We start from the raw sequence: 19,142 nt of genomic DNA on the forward strand, positions 1-19,142 counted from the left end.
CCCGCTTTTTTGGGTCTCCTTTACCTGGGACAGGGCGGGACCCTCCTCCGTAGTCCTTGGGGCGGAACTGGCCCCGTGGCCCGGCCCGGCCCCACCTCCGCCCGCAGGCGGTCCCGGCCCACGCGGGAAGGTCCTGAAGCCCGGGCGGCCGGCGGGACCGGCGGAGACCCGTGGAGGCCGCGGACGATGGCGGGGCCGACGGAGGCCGAGACGGGGCTGGCCGAGCACCGGGCCCTGTGCGCGCAGCGGGGCCACCGCACCTACGCGCGCCGCTGGGTGTTCCTGCTCGCGGTCAGCCTGCTCAACTGCTCCAACGCCACGGTAGGGGCAGGGGCGGGGACCTCGGACCGGCCGGGTTTTGTTTTCTTGTGGCCACAGCCCGAGGTGCCAGGTGCTGGCTGGGGGCGGGGGGTGCCTTCTGGGGGTGGCTAGGGATTGCGGGCACTGGGGGCACTGTCTGTCCTGGAGGTGGCCGGGCCCAGGGCACAGAGCAGGGCTGGGTGCCCAGGGGGATCTGCCAGTCACGGAGTCCCAGCCCTTCCCAGCCTTCAGTGGCTCCAGCCAGAGGCCTGTGTCCCTCTTCCCCAGCCAGTCACATACAGGTGGCCCTGCGGTCGCCCTCTCTCGCTCCACGCCTCCCAGCCCCGGGACAGCAGGCACAGAGCAGAGGCGCGCTTGGGGCCGCCCTCCCCTCCACCTGACTCTGAGTGAGGGGCGGCTCCCGGGCTGGGCTGGGTTCCGTCCTGCCCCCACCCCCTTCCGGTGCTGCACGCTGCATCCTTTCCCGCCCTGTGTGCCCTCATCCGCCATCCCCCGGAGCCGCAGGAACTGGTCGGGCAGCATCGGGCCAACGTGCAATGAACAGCTAGAGTTGGCAGCAGGACCCACAGCTCAGGGAGGCGCCGGGTCACGGGGATGGTCAGGAGGTCAGGGGCAGGAGTCACTCTTAGGCCTGGGTCAGGGCTCTTCCAGGTGGACCACGGGGCCTCTCCCCTCCTCCTTTGCTGGCTGGGTATGGAGAGCCAGCTCGAGACAGGCCCGGGATCTGCTGGTCAGGCCTGGGGGCTGCCTGCTGCCCACAATGCTGGCACGAGCTGTAACTCACTGCTGTGGCTTGGCGTCCTGGCCCACCGTGTCCAGGCACTGGGGAAGCCATAACTGGCTTTGGGTGGAGTGTCTGAGGGTGCAGGGCTGGTTCCATGGTCCAAGAGTCACTGGGTGTCCTGCGTGTGGGCCGTTCCGTGAACAGTCCTACTGCAGTTCTTCACCGTTTTATTAATATCCACAAGTCATCATGCAACACACAGAAATCTCACCCTGACACCAAAAGTCCTCATGGTCTCTGCCTGGGTCACCACAGTGAGCCGTGAGCACCACGTTCACTCCAGCCAAGTTTCCTTGAGGCTGGAGGTTACTCATCAGCAGCCAGTGACCAGGGATCCCGGGTTCCAACGGGCAGCATGAGGGGTGGGCAGAGCAGAGCTTGGGTCAACACCCACCCCGGAAGGCAGCCCAGTGCTCTGGATGAGACTCAAAGGACCCAAGGGGGCGAGCGCAGGCAGGGTCGAGGCTGGGAGGGGAGGAAGGGAGTCGGACAGATCGTCCTCCGACGTTGCCCCGCATGCTTCAGACGCATCTCTGCTCAGTGAGTCAGCTGTGGGCCTCACTCAGGCCCCCGAGGAACCAGGACAGGGCTGAGGCTGGAGCGGCGGGCTCGGCTCCGCAGAGCGGGCTTTCTCTCCTGGGCTCGGCCAGGCAGGCAGCAGCTGGGCCTGGGGAGCTCGTTCTGTGCCTGGGAGATCTGCCCCGGCCCTGTCCTGCAGAAAAAGGAAGACAAGGTGGCTGTTGCCCAAGCTCCCTGTCTCGTGGGCTGAGTCAGACCCTGTCCGGGCGGAGCCTGGGTCTGGCTGCTCTGTCCGAGGGTGTGGCCTGGAGCTCAGTCGACTCATCGAAGTTGACCTTGAGTAACGCGGCCTCCTCGGGGCCCACGCCCAGACGCCCTCCTCCCTCCCGGAGTGAGCCCCGGTGACCTGCTCCAGTTTGGCCTCCCTCAGGGATGAGCCAGTCTCACCTCTTCTAGGCGGCCTTCCCCTCGGCCGCAGCGTGCACTTGTGTCGTGTGCTGGACGTCTGTGGGGTGAAGAGCTCTAGCACTTGATAATGCCTGCGGCTGGCGAATGGTGCCCGCTCTGGCAACATTCTGCCCAAACACCTGGGCCTTGCAGGAGGGAAGGTCAGGCTGGCCTTGGGTGGGGCCGGCCTGCAATCCTAGAGGTTCTAGCTGAGACCCTGTCATGCCCACCTTTCCCTGCCTTGGAGCGCCAGGTCTGGTCTGGGCAGGGCTCGTGGTCCTGTGGGCTCTGGCCAGGTCCTTGGCCTCAGTGTCTGCCCCTCAGGCTGGTCCCCGGTCAGGACACGCTCTCTGACCCTGCACTGGGTGCCCGCCCTCGGGGGAGGCAGGGTGGCGCTCTCCTTGGGCAGGAAGGCCCTGTGTCCAGCTCGCTGCATCCCCTCAGCCTCATAGGCCTGCTGGCACTCTGACTCCCTCGGGCTGGCTGGGGCCAGAGCATGGAGGTCCGGGGTCTGTGGCCCTGCGCTGACCAGGGCCGGCCCCCGCAGCTATGGCTCAGCTTCGCACCTGTGGCTGACATCATTGCTGAGGAGTTCGTCCTGTCCATGGGGCAGATCAACTGGCTGTCATTGGTCTACCTCGTGGTATCCACCCCGTTTGGCGTGGCGGCCATCTGGGTCCTGGACTCCGTCGGGCTCCGTGCGGCAGTGAGTCAGACCCCACACCATGGGCTGCTCTGGGACAGGGCAGGGGCCCCTGCATTTGGGTACGAGAGTCAAGGCCTCCTCCCCAGACCAGGGCCCACCAGTTCCAACAGCTGGGGACCCCAGCAGAGCCGTCGAGGTGGCGGCGGTGGGAGGTCCAGGTGCTCGGAGGACGGAGCGGGCACTTGGGCTGGTGGCAGCGTTCCTGACCCCGTCCCTGACCCCCTCCTCACAGACCATCCTGGGCGCGTGGCTGAACTTTGCCGGGAGTGTGCTACGCATCGTGCCCTGCATGGTTGTTGGGACCCAAAGCCCATTTGCCTTCCTCATGGGCGGCCAGAGCCTCTGTGCCCTTGCCCAGACCCTGGTCTTCTCCTCTCCGGCCAAGCTGGCTGCCTTGTGGTTCCCAGAGCACCAGCGAGCCACGGCCAACATGCTCGCCACCATGTGTGAGTTCCGGGGAGGGAGGCCGCCTGCCTGGGCTCACCCCAGGGTCTCTTCCGGCTCCACGCACAGATACTCGGCTCCCCGGGCTCTCTGGCCAGGGTGGAGGAGCTGGGGCCCGGAAGGTTCTGCCTGTGGGCTGGCGATGAAGCCGGGCCACAGCCGAGCTGACACGTTTCTCTGTGCATCCGCCCACCCAGCGAACCCCCTGGGCGTCCTTGCGGCCAACATGCTGTCCCCTGCGCTGGTCAAGAAGGGCGAGGACATTCCGTTAATGGTGAGGGGTCATGAGGCGCCCGTGCCTGGCCTGTGTGGTGTGTGAGCCTGCACGTCTGTGTGTTCCTGAGCCCAAGTGTGTCCATGTTCCTATGCCTGTGTGTGATTCCCGTCCCCCCCCAGCCACCCGAGAAGGAGTCTCAGCCTGTCGCCCAGGCTGAATTGCAGTGGCGGGATCTGGGCTCACTGCAACCTCCGCCTCCTGGGTTTAAGCAATTCCCCTGCCTCATCCTCCCGAGTAGCTGGGACTACAGCCGTGTGCTACCATGCTTGGCTAATTTTTTTTTTTTTTTTTTGTATTTTTGGTAGAGTTGGGGTTTCACCATGTTGGCCAGGCTGGTTTCGAACCCCTGACCTTGTGATCCGTCTGCCTCGGCTTCCCAAAGTGGTGGGATTACAGGCGTGAGCCACTGTGCCCGGCCAGTGTGTGCTGTTTCTATGTGTGCCTGTGTGTATTGTGTGTGGTGTGTGCGGCGCGTGTCTCTGTTCCTGTGCCCGCGTGTGTTGTGTGGTGTGTGCGTATGTGTCTGTGTATCTGTGCATGTGTGGTGTGTGCCCGTGTGTGCTCGTGCATGTGAATCGGGTGCGTGTGGTGTGTCTGTGCTTGTGGGTATGTACTGAGCTTGTGTGTGTGTGTGCACGTGTGCCTCTGCACCCACCCGTGTCCGTGTGTTGAGCCCTATCATGGGCTGTGCAGCTGGCAGTGAGATGTGAGTCTGGAATCTGGGGTTGCTGGGCTAATGTCAGCCAGGAGAGTGTCACTGGTGAGGGATGCGATGACAGCCAGGGGTCCCCATAAGCCCCTGGAGCAGGCCCCTGTCAGCCTGGGCCTCGCAGAGGGCAGTTGCAGACCAGAGGTTGGGAGGCAGCCAGTGGTGGGGCAGGAGGAGCTGGGAGGTGGCGCCCGGGGCAGGCAGGGCTGTGGCGTGTGTGGGCGCCAGTCTACGTGGTCTCCTTGTGCACACACACCCCTCCCCAGCTCGGTGTCTACGCCATCCCTGCTGGCGTCGTCTGCCTGCTGTCCACCATCTGCCTCTGGGAGAGCGTGCCCCCCACCCCGCCCTCTGCCGGGGCCGCCAGCTCCACCTCAGAGAAGTTCCTGGATGGGCTCAAGCTGGTCAGTGCCGTGGGATCCCCGGGGTAGGGTGGATTTGGGGGTGGGAGCAAGAGGCTGAGGAGGCGATGGTTTTAGGGCCCCCCGGGCTCCGGGGCTGAGAGGCTCTTTCCCCGCAGCTCGTGCGGAATAAGGCCTACGTCATCCTGGCCGTGTGCTTGGGGGGAAGCATCGGGATCTTCACCAGCTTCTCAGCCCTCCTGGAGCAGATTCTCTGCGCAAGCGGCTACTCCAGTGTGAGCCCTGGCCCCACCCCTGGGGGCTGTGTCTCTGTCACCTGCCCCATATGGCCACAGAGTCACCGCCGCCTCCAGGGTGCCCAGTGTCCAACCCCGGCGGGGGCCACATTGACACCCTTCTGTGCTGTGGGCCCTCCCCAGATGCCCTGTGTGACATTATGTCTGCAGGCAGTGGAGGTGGTGGGCACAGCTGCAGTGGGGTGGGGCAGCTGTGGGATGGAGCGGAGGGACTGATGGTGCCCTGTGGATGGGAAGGTGGGGCCCCCAGGGCTCCCAGTGCCTCTTCCCAGCAAGGCCCCACCCCTGTGGGTCTGCAGGACCGCGCCACCTTCTGGTATCCAGACGTGCAGCGGGGAGGGCCTTGCTGTGCCCACACATCTCGGAGCTGGCCCTCTGCCCTCTGGGATCAGTGCTCAGTGTAGGATTCGGGGCACGTTTCCACCTTTGCCAGGGCCACAGGCACCACGGCCCTGTGGGGCCTCTGTGGAGACAGGATCTTCCCTTTAGCGATTGCTTTGCTCTGGGGTGGGGTGGGAAACACAAGGCAGGAAACCCTACCCCGCAGGCAGCCAGTGGTGCGGCTGGAACCTGTGTTGCTATGCCTGGGCCTTGGGCACAGCACACGGCCCTACGCTGAGCCCCCGGCCCTGACGGCGTGCACCTAGGATAATGGTGGCCTCTTGGGGCCCTGGCCTCTTCTCGCCTCCTCCAGGGGTTTTCCGGCCTCTGTGGAGCTCTCTTCATCATGTTTGGGATCCTGGGGGCGCTGGCTCTCGGCCCCTATGTGGACCGGACCAAGCACTTCACTGAGGCCACCAAGATCGGCCTGTGCCTGACCTCTCTGGCCTGCGTGGCCTTTGCCCTGGTGAGGGTCTCCTCAAGCCAAGACCGCCCTGTGGGGGTGGGTGGGTGGTGAGGCCGGGAGAGGGCGGTTGGCGGCTTGGCTGGAAAGGAGGTCTGGACTCTCTCATGCCCAGCCTCTGCCAGCCAGGGTGGCCCCTGGTGGGATGCGTTCTCCTGCCCCGTGCCCCATGTCCCGTGAAGCCAGGTCCAGTTCTGACCGCCACCCCCTCCGCCTGTCTGCCTGCTGTTCCGCTGCTCCCAGGTGTCCCAGCTGCAGGGACAGACCCTTGCCCTGGCCGCCACCTGCTCGCTGCTCGGGCTGTTTGGCTTCTCGGTGGCCCCCGTGGCCATGGAGTTGGCGGTGGAGTGTTCCTTCCCCGTGGGGGAGGGGGCTGCCATAGGCCTGATCTTTGTGCTGGGGTGAGTGTCCATCTGCCCTTGCTGCACCCCAGAGATACTCCCCTTGCTCCACCCCTACCCCCCCGGGGTTGCACCATGTGGTCCAGGCCCCTTTTCGGGGAGGTGGGGAACCTGCCTGGCTCTGGCAAGGGCCGAGCAGGTTCTGAGCGCCTGCTGTGTGCAGGCCGGGCCGGCTGATAGGGCCCGTGACCGAGGCTGCGTGCTGCCTTCGGGAGGGTGGTGGCAGAAGGGACAGCACCGATGTCAACACTTCCCAAGGTGGCACCTGGCTCCGAGGGGGTGGGCAGTGCAGCGGGGGCTGAGGGCCACGTGTGTCCAGGCAGGCGGAGGGAATACTCATCATGCTGGTGATGACGGCACTGACTGTGCCACGCTCGGGGCCGTCCTTCTCCACCTGCCAGCAGGGGGAGGTTCCACTTGACTGGACAGGTGAGCCCCACATGGGGAGTCCCCGGGGAACAGGACAGGTGAGCCCCATGCAGAGTCCCCGGGAGCGGGACACGTGAACCCTACGTGGGGAGCCCTAGACAGCAGGACGGGTGAGCCCCACGCAGGGAGTCCCCAGCCAACAGGACAGGTGAACCCTACGTGGGGAGCCCTAGACAGCAGGACGGGTGAACCCCACGCAGGGAGTCCCCGGGCAACAGGACAGGTGTGGCTGAGATCAGAGGTGGGGCTGGCACACCCATATCCCAGACCCCATGCTAGTGACCTCTTTCAGGACCTGGGTCTGCAAACACCCCCTCAGGGCTGTCAAGAGCTGGGAGTGGGCTCTCTGTCTGGGGCACTCTGTGGTCAAGGGCAGTGGGGTCACCATAGGCCAGCATCGGGCTCTGCTCATCTGTGGCCCCTGCTTTTGGCTGTGGGGACAGCTGTGCTATGTGTCCCCAGTGTCTCTGCTGCTGATGGCCGGCCTGTGCACCCTCTTCAGCTGCATCCTGGCGCTCTTCTTCCACACCCCATACCGGCGCCTGCAGGCCGAGTCTGGGGAGCCCCCCCCCACACGGAACGCTGTGGGCGGCGCAGACTCAGGGCCAGGTGTGGACCGAGGGGGAGCGGGAAGGGCTGGGGTCCTGGGGCCCAGCACGGCGACTCCGGAGTGCACGGCGGAGGGGGCCTCGCTAGAGGACCCCAGAGGGCCCCGGAGCCCCCACCCAGCCTGACACCGAGCGACTCCCCGCGCGCAAGGCCCAGCAGCCACCGACGCGCCCTCCCGCCCCGGCAGACTCGCAGGCAGGGTCCGACCGTCCAGGTTTATTGACCGGGCCGGGCCTCACTCTTCCTTCTCCTCCCCGTGGGTGATCACGTAGCTGAGCGCCTTGTAGTCCAGGTTGCCCGCCGCGTCGATGGAGGCGAACTGGAACATCTGGTCCACCTGCGGGCGGGGGCGAAAGGGCTCCCTGCGGGCTCCGGGAGCGAATTACAAGCGCGCACCTGCAGCGGCACCGGGTGTGGTTTCTGCGCCGCGGGAGGGGAGCGGGGAGGGGTCGGGGTGGGGGGTGAGGGCGGCGCTGGAGGGGGCGGGGATGGGGGGTCGCGGCGGCGGCTGCAGCCGCAGTCTGGGCGCAGGTGTCGGGCTCGGCCCTTCAGCAGCGTCGGGGAGGACCGTGTGGGGTCTGGGGGAGGTGCGGGGGTCCTGGGGGGTGGCCGGGCATTAGTCTCGCCCGCTGGGGCTGGGGCTGGGAGCGACGCGTTGGGGGTGGAGGGCGGCTCCGGACCGCACAGCTGTGAGCCCCGCGCCTCCGGCTGGGACAGGCGCTCGGGCCGCGGAGGGGTCTCCAGCCGCTGACCTGACCCCTCTGAGCCAGTTCCGTCCCTCAGACGGGCACTTCGGGAGCGCCCCCGGGGGTCTGTCCTGTCCTGGGTCCTAACCGCGGCGCTGCAGCCCCTCGGGCTCCGCGTCCCCCTCCACCCAGCTGACCCCGGGAGCCCCGTCCTCCCCTCGTGGGCTTGGCAGGGGAGCTGCGGGCCAGACCTCATCCGCCGTCATCTTGTCAGCCTGGGACATCAGCAGACGCTTGATGCTGAGGACGAGGAAAGGGGTCAGCGCGCGCTGATGCGGGGGCGCAGGGGCCTTCTCGGTGGGGCTCAGGTGCTCCAGGGGCCCCAGGTTGCACTCGCTCACTGCACTCCCGCCCTTCCCGCTGGAGTGTGGCCCTGGGGCAGGTCCCTTCCCAACACACACTCAGGGGTCATCACTTCTGGGGGAGCCGCTGATGGGGACAGAGCCGGAAGGAGGTTACAGGCCAGCGCCTGGCACTTTCCCGGGCGCCTAGCAGGAGCTGAAGATGGAGGAGTGGGCTGAGGGGAAGCCGCCCCCCGCCCCGCGGCAAAGGCACTGGTCCCTGTGTGAGCAGGGTCCTGGGTTCGCTCCTCATGGCCCTGAAGCCAGTCAGAGGTGGGGAGGTGGGCGTGGCATCTGGTGGCTGACTGTCCCTTTTGGGACAGGGTGAGATCGCTGGGGTCCCCTGGAGGCCGGGCCGCCCTGGCCGAGCCGGGCACTCACTACTCCTTGTTGATTTTCCCTTTCCCGTCCGGGTCCAGCATCTTGAAGGCGTTTAGAATGGTCTCCTCGGCATCGGTACCTGCCACAAAGGCAGCTTCAGCCCTGGGCCTTCAGGGTGGCAGTTCTGCTATGGCTGCCAAGGGCAGATGGCAGGAGGGGAGACCCCTGCCCCAAGCAGGGGGAGACTCCAAGCCTCTGCCTGAAGGCCTTCTCCTTTCCTGAGCCCCAAGGAGGCCTTGTTGGGCACTCCTGCCCTGGGGTGTAGTGAGTTTTGGGGTGCCCAGGGTCAGCCCAGGCCTGGAGCTGGGGGTGAGTGCTGCATGAGTGAGGGACAGAGGTGTCGACGGCGGGTCACAGAGCACGTGGGGCAGGAGGGCGGGCCTGAGCACATGGCTCTGGGGTGGCTGACGGGGCCCCACAGTTGTTCGCTCCCAGAGTGCCAGGCCCTAGGGCTTCTCCAGAGATCAGAAAAGGGGGATTTTTATGTGAAATGTCCAGATCTCTAACTGTCAGGAATTAGCTAGAAGGGCAAGGCCTGCCCCACCAGTGCTCACCGCTCAGCTTCTCCCCAAACAGGTTCAGAAACATGGTGAAGTTGATGGGTCCTGAGGCCTCTTTGAGCATGGCGTCCAGCTCGTCGTCCTTGACGTTGGTCTTGCCTGTTACACACGCGGGGGCGTCACAGGGCAGGGCTTGTTGCCTGCCCTGTGCCATCAGCAGGTGACCCCAGCACAGGGCCAGGCGGGCAGATGGGAGGGGTGGGGAGGGAGCGGGAAGGAGGCGCTTGGCCCAGGCACGTGGGGCAGTGGGTGCATCTGGCTGGCTCTGTCCACCTCACCCCAAACCCTGAGCTCCAGGACTAAGTGCTGAGGGAGAGGAAGGTGACACAGAGCCTGGGAAGGTGCTGGGATCTGCTGTTCTTAACTTGGGCATAAGCAGGGCCGAGCGGAAGGTGGGTCACTTGCGACCCTCCCACCCCAAGGAGAAATCACTCCCCAGCTCCCAGGGCAGGACTGAAGCCTCCTGCCCTCCTGCCTCAGGTCAGAGGCAGCTGCTGGGAACAGAATGTGCCACAGAGAGAACTGAAGCTGGGGGAGGGCAGTGTGCCCCACCACACTCGGGCTGTGCTGCAGAGGCTGGGCAGGGACTCCATGCCCCCACCCCCCACCCTGACACTGTGGTCCGGCTGGGCAGGGTCTCCACGCCCTCCCCCAGCTCTGTGGTCCCACCGGGCAGGGTCTCCACGCCCTCCCCCAGCTCTGTGGTCCCGCTGGGCAGGGTCTCCACGCCCTGTCAGCTCTGTGGTCCGGCCTGGGGGCAAGCCACCTGCCTGCCTGTGGCGTCCTACCAGAGCGTCGGCCCCTCCCTGGAGCCTGCTGCCCCAAAGCCCACTCTGAGTTTCCAGGCTTGGGCTGTTGCATCCACCCTGTCTCACCCTGGGACGCTCTCTGCCAGCTCTGATGGAACAAAGGGCGGCCAGGGCCATCGCCTCGCAGCCTTCAGGGCCGTGGGTGGGCCTCTAAGGCGCGGGCCCTGGCTGCGCTCGAGGAGGGGCCGCGACGTCTGGAGCTGGAGGACCTCTGTGTTTGCCTCCTCCAAGGGCTCCAAGGTGTTCTGCCTGGATACCTACCCAGGGAGGCGTAGGTGTCCTTCAGGTCCTCCTTGTCAATGAAGCCATCTCGGTTCTGATCCATGAGTGTGAATGCCTGGGAACCAAGGCCAGGGCTGCTGTGCTGCCGACCCGGCTGGGCTCTGCCCCGCCCCCTGCTCCCGGCCCTGGAGCTAGCCCACATGGGGTCTTCCCAGCACAGGCTCCTGGGGGTGGGGCTCCCAGTGAAGCAGGAAAGTCTCACCTCCTTGAACTCCTGGATCTGAGTCTGCTCGAAGTTGGAGAAGACATTGGATGAGGCTCTCTGGGCCCGGAGGGCACCCCCTTCCTTCTTCTTGGTCTTCCTGCTGGCCTGCAGTGGGAGCACCATGGCTGAGGGTCCTGGGCTGGCTGAGGAAACCCTCCAGGGCACCCAGAGTTTTGAGAGACTTAACTCAGATGAAGGGTGACCTCAGCCCTTGGGGCTGGAGGGGGCCAGGCAGCTGAGGAGCACACCAGCCTCAGGCTTGGGTAGCTGGGGTTGGGGGCAGGACGGCTGCAGGTGTCTGGCTTCAGCACAGGGAGTGGGGGAGGGACAGTGGCTTCCAGAAAGGCCCACAGCGCACAGTGGTCAGGGATCGCGGTCCAGCAGGAGCCAGCTTGGCCCCTGAAGGCTTGAGGGGCAAGTGGACTCTGGGTGGGCTTGTTCTGGGTACCGGGATTTCGTGAAGGCCAGGAACCCCCTCATCCTGCTCTGGACTCTCACCAGGGCAGCGGCGTGGGGCATGTACCTCCCACCACACAGCACAACCCACACGTGCAAGGTCACACACACGCACATACACACGCTCATACACACACATATGCACGCACAGCACACGCCCACACCTGCACTCACGCGCATGCACAGACACGCCCACGCTCTTGTCTGTGCACATGTACACATGCACGGCACGGCTCACACCCACATGCCTGCCCCAGGCATGCACGGTGGCCTGCTCACCATGCCTGCTTCTGCCTGCTTCGATGCGTATGCCCAGGGCCCCAGGTCTTGCCCATCTTAAGCTCCTGCTTGGTCCCCCAGGACAGTTCAGACTCCGGCTGCCACTCCTTACAAGGACAGGCTTGGGGCTACCCCAGGGGACCGGACAACTGCAGAGTGAGCTTTGGCAGCCCTGCAGTGACTCACACCCTTGCCCTGCCCCACCCCGCAAGGCCCCCAGCCTCCCCAGACACCTCTGGCCAGGACCACCTCCCACCGCACGTGTCCCCGAGCCCTGGGGAGGCTTTGTTCTCCCAAGGATTCTGTGTGTCACCAGGGCCACCTGTACACGCTCTTGGCTGGGGGCCTGGGCACCCTGGAACTGCAGGAGCCAGAGGAAGGGGCACTTTTTCTAGATTTGCACAAAGCTGCTGTGGGCGACTGCAGCTAGTCACCAGGCTTCTGCCAAGCACACTCTGTCTGTCAGGGGTGTCCACGCCCCTCCCTGCCTTGGTGACAGAAAAGTCAGTCCATAGCCTTGGCCCTGGGACCACCCCGTCTGACCTCATGGCTGGGAGCTCCTTGCCTGGCCCATGGGTGATGACATTTCTGGGTTGGAGGAGCCATAGAGATGGCCAAGTCGCTCAGATGGGCTTCTGGGGGTGGGGACTCCAGGGCCCTGAGCCGGGTCTTCCCCACTATTCCATGGCCTCAGGGGCAGAGTCTGGGGAAGGGACCTGGCCCAGGGTCTGTTGGTGGTGCCAGACATCAGAGGCCACCACAGAGTCAGAATCCAGATGCCCTGGTTCAAGGGGTGAGAGGAGGGTCTGCAGGCCAAGCAGGATCAAGGAGGAGGCCTACAGGTTGAATGGAGAACAAGCTTTTGGAGCCCCCCAGGCCTGCGTCTGGGTGGGAGGCAGCAGGTAACAGGACCCAGGGTGCCTGCCCCTCGGTGCTGCAGGGGCAGGGGTGGGGGTGTATGCAGCCACAATAGCGGGTGGAATCCCCTGGCGGCGCCACCGTGTCTGCAAAGCTAAAAAGACAGGTGCCACTTGCATGTCTCTTGAGCAGAGGTCCTACCCCCGGAGGGACACATGGTCACAGTTGGCGTCTCCTGAGATGCTGCCTGGTGCCATCCCCAGGTCCAGCGGCCTCCATGAAGCACGGACGCCTGAGGTCGAGGATCCTGGGAGGCATGACCTGCCCAGGAGGGACCTAGGGCCAACTGCAAGGGGCCAGGTGACCAGATGTGGGAACCTGGGGCTGGGAGCAAGAGCCAGGTCATCCCCTGCTGCCAGTCCAGTGGGGTCTGGGTGTGACCCTGAAGGGGCACTGCTGGGCTGCAGGAATGGGAACCACAGCGAGGGGGGAAGCATGGTTGGGAGGCCCCCTGAGGCCACCGGGAATGTGAGAAGGGCTGCAGAGCCCCCTGCAGAGGGTTCCCAGGCTACTGGAGTCTGAGCACAGTGCTAAAGATAGCAGCAGAGCCTGAGCCGGGGGAGTATCAGCTTCTGCACCCACAGCTGACCTGACAGCTGCAGAGGCCCCCGCAGGCGGCCCCGAGGGTGGTGTGCTGAGCCAGGTGGGACCCTCCCACCACTATGCTCTCAAGAAAGGCCCTGAGCAAAGGCAAGTCTCCATCAGCTTCAGGGGGTCTTCCCCAGGCGGTGTGTGTTTGCCCGCCTGTTTTCTCTGCTGGTGCCCTGCCCTGCCCCACCTCTGGTGGAAGCTGCTGGTATGTCCCCCTCACTCCCCACCTTGGGCCCCAGAGACACTTATTTTTGATTCTGTAAGCAGGAGTTGCTGAGGAGGCTGGTTTATTTTAAAATCCAGTGAAGGGAAAACCCACTGTCACCTGAGGCCGTCTGCCCTGGTGGAAGAGGGGGCTTGCTGAGGGCCAGGATGGTTCTGTGCCTCGTGGATCCGGTGTGCACCTGCGGCTTCCTCAGCGTGCAGTAGGCCTGGGGAGGGCTGGAGTTTGCTTCTGGCCTCCTGAGGACAGGGTTCAGGCAGAGGCCTCAGGCAGGAGTCCTCAGGGGCTGCCGGTCAACCTCACAGAAGCTGGAGAAAAGATCAGGGTGGCCCTACAGCAAGTCCCCAACCTTTTTGGCACCTGGGACAGGTTTCATGGAGGACAATTATTCCGTATTGGGGAGGAGGGTTTTGGGATGAAACTATTCCACCTCAGTTCATCAGGCATTAGATTCTCACAAGGAGAGTGCAACCCAGATCCAAGTGCACAGCTCACAATAGGGTTCGCGCTCCTATGGGAATCTGATGCCCAGGCTGATCTGAAAGTAGGTAGAGCTTGGGCGATCATGCTCCCTCAATGCTCCCTCACCTCGTCCTGTGCTGCCCGGTTCCTAACGGGCCACAAGCTGGTACTGGTCTGCGCCTGGGGGTTGGGGACCCCTGTCCTGTATGATTGGCCTTGGTATACCCAGCCCGGGAAACAAAGCCCAGTGACTTCCTAGTTTCTCCACCAGAGAGGCCCAGGCCCTGGACCCCAGAGCAAGCCAGGAGAGGGGGCAGAGGCGACTTAGGCCCAGACAGGCAGCCCAGGCAGCCAGGATCACGGGTCCTCCCCATGCTCGCTTCAGGAGTCCTGGAGTTTGTGATGCTGCACCTTAGCGAGGCCTGAGCCATAGTTCTCCAGTTGCTTCCGCCCGTAGCAGTGCAGGGCCAGGAGAGGGGACACAGGAGGCCTTGCGTCTCTACTGCATGGGGCCAAAGGGGGCCCGCGGGTGGCCCAGCACGGGCAGCATGGCTGCCGCCAGGAAGACCCAGAATGTGGGAGGGGTCAGGCTCCTGCCTGGACTCCAGGCCTGGTGTCCATGGGGCTGGCGGGTCAGCACCTCGGGCACAGCGGGGAGGCTGCATGGGCACCGCAGGCCGATCTCTGGGCAGCTGTGGGAGACACACAGCTACTGGGAGGTGGACAGAGGCCAGCAAAGACCAGTGTGGGGCTCAGTGGCCCCCAAGCCTGGGCCGGGGCGAGCCCTTGGAGCCGTGGAGTCCTGAGGGCTGGAGTCGGGGGACCCAGGGGGCAGCCTCTGTCCCTGGTCTTCCCAAGAAGATTCCAGCCCCTCCTCAGGACAGAAGTGAAGGGGCATCCTGGGGTGAGGAAGCTCCAGCTCCGGGGCGAAGGGCGCCCGGTGCTCCCAGGCAGAGCAGCCGCAGGAAGAGGGGCCTGGAGACCATGCTCCCGCGGGCCGCGGAATCCAACGCGGCCCGGCAGGCGACAGACACTACTGCCTTTTAGGGGAAGGACCTGCCCGGGGAGCCACCTGCACTCGGCTCACACTCCGCTCCCAGGACCCCCAGGTCCCTGCCCAGGCCACCCTCGGGTGGGCGCGGTCCGCGGGGCTGGACCCGCCCGAGCCGCCCTGACCTCAGGCCTCCGACGCTCCGTGCAAGAAGACAGAGTGCGCGCCGGTCCGCAGTCTGGGGTGTGGACACACGGCCAGGACGCGGACGGCGGGGCCTCGGCAGCAGCGCGGGGAGACAGCGGACGCCCAGCCCTGCGGGGAAAGGAAACCGCCCGCCCACTCGGCGCAGACCCAGCCTCAAGCAGCAACTGCGCAGGCGCAGCCCATGGTCCGCCGCGCACTCCCCAGCCTTTGTGCGCGTGCGCCTAACGTGACGTCACCGCCGCGCGGGGGCGCGCAGTCAACCTCTGGCCGCCAGGGGGCGGCCCCCCACCCTCTCCCCGCCCTCTCGCCGCTGGCGGCGCATGCGTCCGCCTTTGCCTCCAAGGCTTTGCGGGCTTGTGCGGCATCCTCCTCGGTCTGCAGGTTGTGCTTCCGGTGGGGAGGTCAGGGACAAGATGGTGCCGCCGGTGGAAGTCTCTCCGCTTATCAAGGTGATCCAGGCTTTGCAGCCGCCGCCCAGTGCTCTGGGCTCCCCCGTGTCCCGCCCCGCAGCGCCGCCCCCGCGGACTGCGACCCCCGGCCCCCGCCCCCATGATCCTCGCCCGGCGACCTTCGCCCGGCGACCGGACCCCCGCCCCTCCTGCGACTTCTGCCCAGCGACCCCACCCCCTCTCCTCCCGCGACCCCCGTCCCGCGAGCCCCGTTTCGCGCCGCCTCTGACCAACCTTTCTCGCAGCTCGGCCGCTACTCCGCCCTGTTCCTCGGTGTGGCCTACGGAGCCACGCGCTACAGTGAGTGACCGCGGGCGGGGCCGGGGCGGGGTCTGCTCGGCTTTCCCGTGGAGTTCCTGTGCTATTTGGAGAACTCCAGCTCTGGAAGTGGGGCTGGGACGCATGCGAGGCTGCAGGACCGTGTCCTCCACCGAGCGTGACCCCAAGAGTGGAATCAGCTCACCCAAAGCTCAGGCTTCTGAGGCCCGGGCGGGGGACTCGAAAACGGCTTCTTGGTGAAAACGGGTGCTAAGTGGGTGTTGGGAGTGCTGAGGTCTGACGGGAGGCAGTCCCTGTTCGCGGAGGACGAGTGAGCCAGTGCGTGAGTGGGTGGGCAGCAGGGACCCTGTAGCCTCTGGGTTGGACTCTTCAGGGTGAAGGTCAGGCGTTGACTCGCATTAACATAAAGAGAGGTGACAGCAGGTGCGTTTGGTTTACAGCGTCGCTGAAGATACCTTGACCTGTGGACTCAGTTCCTTTTGTGCAGCATTTCCAGTGAATTTTATTCTCCTGCATTCCGCCAAACAGATTACCTAAAACCTCGGGCAGAAGAGGAGAGGAGGATAGCAGCAGAGGAGAAGAAGAAGCAGGATGAACTGAAACGGATTGCCAGAGAATTGGCAGAAGGTACGAGTGACACCGGCTCTTATAGATTGTTCCTCCCAGGTTTGTGCAGGGATAAGGAAAATGGAGGAGGACATTTAAGCAGAGCTAAGTAGATGCGGATTGTTTAAAAATGGGGGAGCTGGCCAGGCGTGGTGGCTCATGCCTGTATCCCAGCACTTTGGGAGGCTGAGGTGGGCAGATCACCTGAGGTCAGGAGTTCCAGACCATCCTGACCAACATGGTGCAACCCTGTCTCTACAAAAATTAGCCGGGCATGCCCCGGTGCAGTGGCTCATGCCTGTAATCCTAGCACTTTGGGAGGCTGAGACAGGCAGATTGCCTGAACTCTGGAGTTTCAAACCAGCCTGGGCAAGATGGTGAAACCCCATTTCTACTAAAATACAAAAAATCATCCGGGCATGGTGGCAGGCACCTGTAATTCCAGCTACTCAGAAAGCTGAGGCATGAGAATTGCTTGAACCCGGGAGGCGGAGGTTGCAGTGAGCTGAGATCACGCCACTGCACTCCAGCCTGGGCAGCAAAGTGAAACTGTCTAAAAAAAATTAGCCAGGCATGATGGCGGATGCATGTAATCCCAGCTACTCAGGAGGCTGAGGTGGGAGAATCGCTTTAACCTGGGATGCAGAGGTTGCAGTGAGCTGAGATTGCACCATTGGGTGACAGAGCGAGACTCCGTCTCAAAACAAAAAATCAAAACAACTGGGAAGCTGAAATGGTCTTTAGGTTGCCTGAATGTAGTAACATGTGCTTTTCTTCTAACCTTCCAGCCCAAGATGACAGCATATTAAAGTGAGTGACCCTGCGACCCTCTCTTTGGAGCAGCAGCAGATGAATAAAGCTTCCTGTGTTGTGTGATCCAGCTCCTTCTCATTTGCTGTTGCTGGTTGTCGAATTCTTAGGTTGAAGTTCTGTCCACCTCCCAGTTCACATGAGGTAGAAGACAGGGAGGGGGTTTCAAAAGAATCCACGTCACCATTCACAGACCCAGAATGCATCATATAAACCCAATGGGAAGGACAGATGCGCGCTGCCTGTTCTGTCTGGGGCATCCAGGTGGGGAGCCCCAAAGGGTGTCTGTAATGGAGTCAGTCAGCTGGGGGCCTCATGAGTACTGGGGTTGTCTTGATTCTGAGTTCTAGGCTGCTGCTGTCAGCAGCCCAGACTCCTGGATGGGGAGGGGTGGGCACTGACTGACACCCTTACAGTTGGGAAGCTGGGTCCTCCACAATAACCCCTCGCTCCCACCTGCCACTTCACAAATCCTCCCTTTGATCCCAGGAGGTGGCCAGGTCAGACTTGGGACTAAAAGTCCAGTGATGTAACCTCCTGAGCACGGCCTGAGTGCTGTGTGAGTTGTGCAGGGAGGTGGTGCTGTGGTGCCTGAGCGACGTCCCTCCCCAGCAGGAGGCTTCCTCGGCTTCTCGCCCCTCCTGGCTGTGAGCTTGCCAACAACCCTAATCCTTGGCCTGGTGGTTTGCAATGGACAGATTGAATTTGCTATTTCCCAGTTACGTGCCTTGAGCAAATCTAGGCTTGGAGCCCCAGTTTGTAAAATGAGTTCATTTGCAAATATAAGGCCAAAGGGAGAAGCAGTCTACAAGTTTTTCAGGACATTTGGTTAAGGTGAGGTTTGAGTGAGCAAGATGTTTTCACATCCTATCCTGGCGTCCAGAGGGGCTGTTTGCAGGATCCCTCAGAACCTCTTAAGAGCCCGTCATCCCAGTCCCAGGCTCTGGATACCAGGGTCTCTGACCAGTGAGATGAAAAGGCTGGGCACAGTGGTTCACACCTGTAATCCCAGCACTTTGGGAGGCCGAGGTGGGCGGATCACTTGAGGTCAGGAGTTCAAGACCAGCCTGGCCAACATGGTGAAACCTTGTCTTTACTAAAAGTACAAAATTTAGCTGGTTGTGGTGATGGGTGCCTGTAATCTCAGCTACTCAGGAGGCTGAGGCAGGAGAATTGCTTGAACCCGGAAGGTGGAGGTTGCACGGAGCCAAGATCACACCACTACACCCCAGGCTGGGTGACAGAGTGAGACTGTCTCAAACAACCCAGCACCCCTTCCTGCAGGTCTATGGCTGTGCTGGGCATGTCTGCTGCTCTCCCACGCCCACCCCAATGATCCCATCTAGTTAAGTGTCATCTAGTGTTGGGAGCAAATGCTTTGGAGCTCACATCGTGAGTTGAACATCCTGAATGTAACATAATACCCATTTCAGCTGGGAAATCCATTTCTTTGCCTCTGTCCTTTACTCCAGGCTCACCAATATTTAATCATGGGGGTGCACGGGCATCGGCATCCAGCCCCGCCCTGCCCTCCTGGTGCCGTCTGGGGCCATCAGAGCCACTGCATGGTGTTCGTTACAGATCATTTCCGCTCAGACCACTGAAGTTGGGGGGGCCGCTCTACTTGTGGCCGTGACCTTTCTGGCAGAATTTTCTGATGGTTCAAATGTAGTGTGGCTTCTGCTATCATTTTACCACAAATAATGGGCAAGTAGTTTTCTGTTTATTTTATTCTGAATTCCTGAGCATGTGTGTTTTCCTAAGCCGGATGAGAAACGGCCTCTCTGTGTCCGTCTGTCGATACCTGCATACACATATGTACATGTGTGGCTGCAAATGTTCTCAGTGATTTCAGAGTTCACGGACCCTTTTCAAAGGTCTCCCAGTGGTAACTATCCAAAAACGGATGAGTAATGTAGCCTACGGTTTATTCACAGTTGGCTTCAGTTTATAAAAACAGGCTGGGCGTGGTGGCTCATGCCTGTAATCCCAGCACTTCAGGAAGCTGAGGCGGGGGTGATCACCTGAGGTCAGGAGTTCGAGACCAGCCTGCCCAATACGGTGAAACCCCGTCTGTACTGAAAATACAAAAATTAGCCATGTGTGGTGGCGGGCGCCTGTAGTCCCAGCTACTTGGGAGGCTGAGGCATGAGAATCGTTTGAACCTGGGAGGTGGAGGTTGCAGTGTGCTGAGATCGTGCCACGGCACTCCAGCCTGGGTGACAGAGCAAGACTCCATCTCAAAAAAAAAAAAAAAAAAAAAAATTAAAATATCCAGGATGGGCCGGGCGCGGTGGCTCACGCTTGTAATCCCAGCACTTTGGGAGGCCGAGGCGGGCGGATCACGAGGTCAGGAGATCGAGACCACGGTGAAACCCTGTCTCTACCAAAAAAAAAAA

General features: G+C 62.9%; 3 protein-coding genes across 6 annotated transcripts; 2 read left to right on the plus strand and 1 right to left on the minus strand.

Moving 5' to 3' along the window:
• The first annotated feature begins 186 nt into the window (after positions 1-186).
• SLC49A3 (solute carrier family 49 member 3) lies at positions 187-7,420 on the plus strand. The gene is given in 10 exon segments (XM_003280533.4): positions 187-321; positions 2,619-2,777; positions 3,010-3,223; positions 3,419-3,495; positions 4,474-4,611; positions 4,728-4,844; positions 5,560-5,712; positions 5,953-6,110; positions 6,430-6,539; positions 7,002-7,420. Coding segments are annotated over 10 exon segments (1,680 nt in total).
• On the minus strand, positions 7,350-14,749 carry MYL5 (myosin light chain 5). 4 transcript variants are annotated; one of them, XM_030801194.1, is made up of 8 exons: positions 14,578-14,749; positions 13,042-13,178; positions 10,470-10,577; positions 10,247-10,322; positions 9,171-9,275; positions 8,617-8,695; positions 8,086-8,134; positions 7,350-7,485 (listed from the first exon to the last, which is right to left on the minus strand). In XM_030801194.1, the coding sequence occupies exons 4-8, from the start codon at positions 10,308-10,310 to the stop codon at positions 7,384-7,386; spliced, it is 399 nt and encodes a 132-aa protein (XP_030657054.1). In that variant the 5' UTR covers positions 10,311-10,322; positions 10,470-10,577; positions 13,042-13,178; positions 14,578-14,749; the 3' UTR covers positions 7,350-7,383. The 4 variants fall into 4 exon arrangements, with proteins under 4 accessions (XP_030657054.1, XP_030657053.1, XP_030657052.1 ...); XM_030801193.1 differs by lacking the exon at positions 13,042-13,178 and having other exon boundaries at positions 14,474-14,749; XM_030801192.1 differs by lacking the exons at positions 13,042-13,178; positions 14,578-14,749 and adding an exon at positions 11,208-11,315.
• A 119-nt stretch (positions 14,750-14,868) lies between these two features.
• On the plus strand, positions 14,869-16,813 carry ATP5ME (ATP synthase membrane subunit e). Its single transcript, XM_030801195.1, has 4 exons — positions 14,869-15,048; positions 15,294-15,348; positions 15,856-15,954; positions 16,722-16,813. The coding sequence occupies exons 1-4, from the start codon at positions 14,920-14,922 to the stop codon at positions 16,745-16,747; spliced, it is 309 nt and encodes a 102-aa protein (XP_030657055.1). The 5' UTR covers positions 14,869-14,919; the 3' UTR covers positions 16,748-16,813.
• Positions 16,814-19,142: the final 2,329 nt, after the last annotated feature.

This window comes from Nomascus leucogenys, chromosome 20, assembly GCF_006542625.1.
Source record: "Nomascus leucogenys isolate Asia chromosome 20, Asia_NLE_v1, whole genome shotgun sequence".
NCBI lineage: Eukaryota > Metazoa > Chordata > Mammalia > Primates > Hylobatidae > Nomascus > Nomascus leucogenys.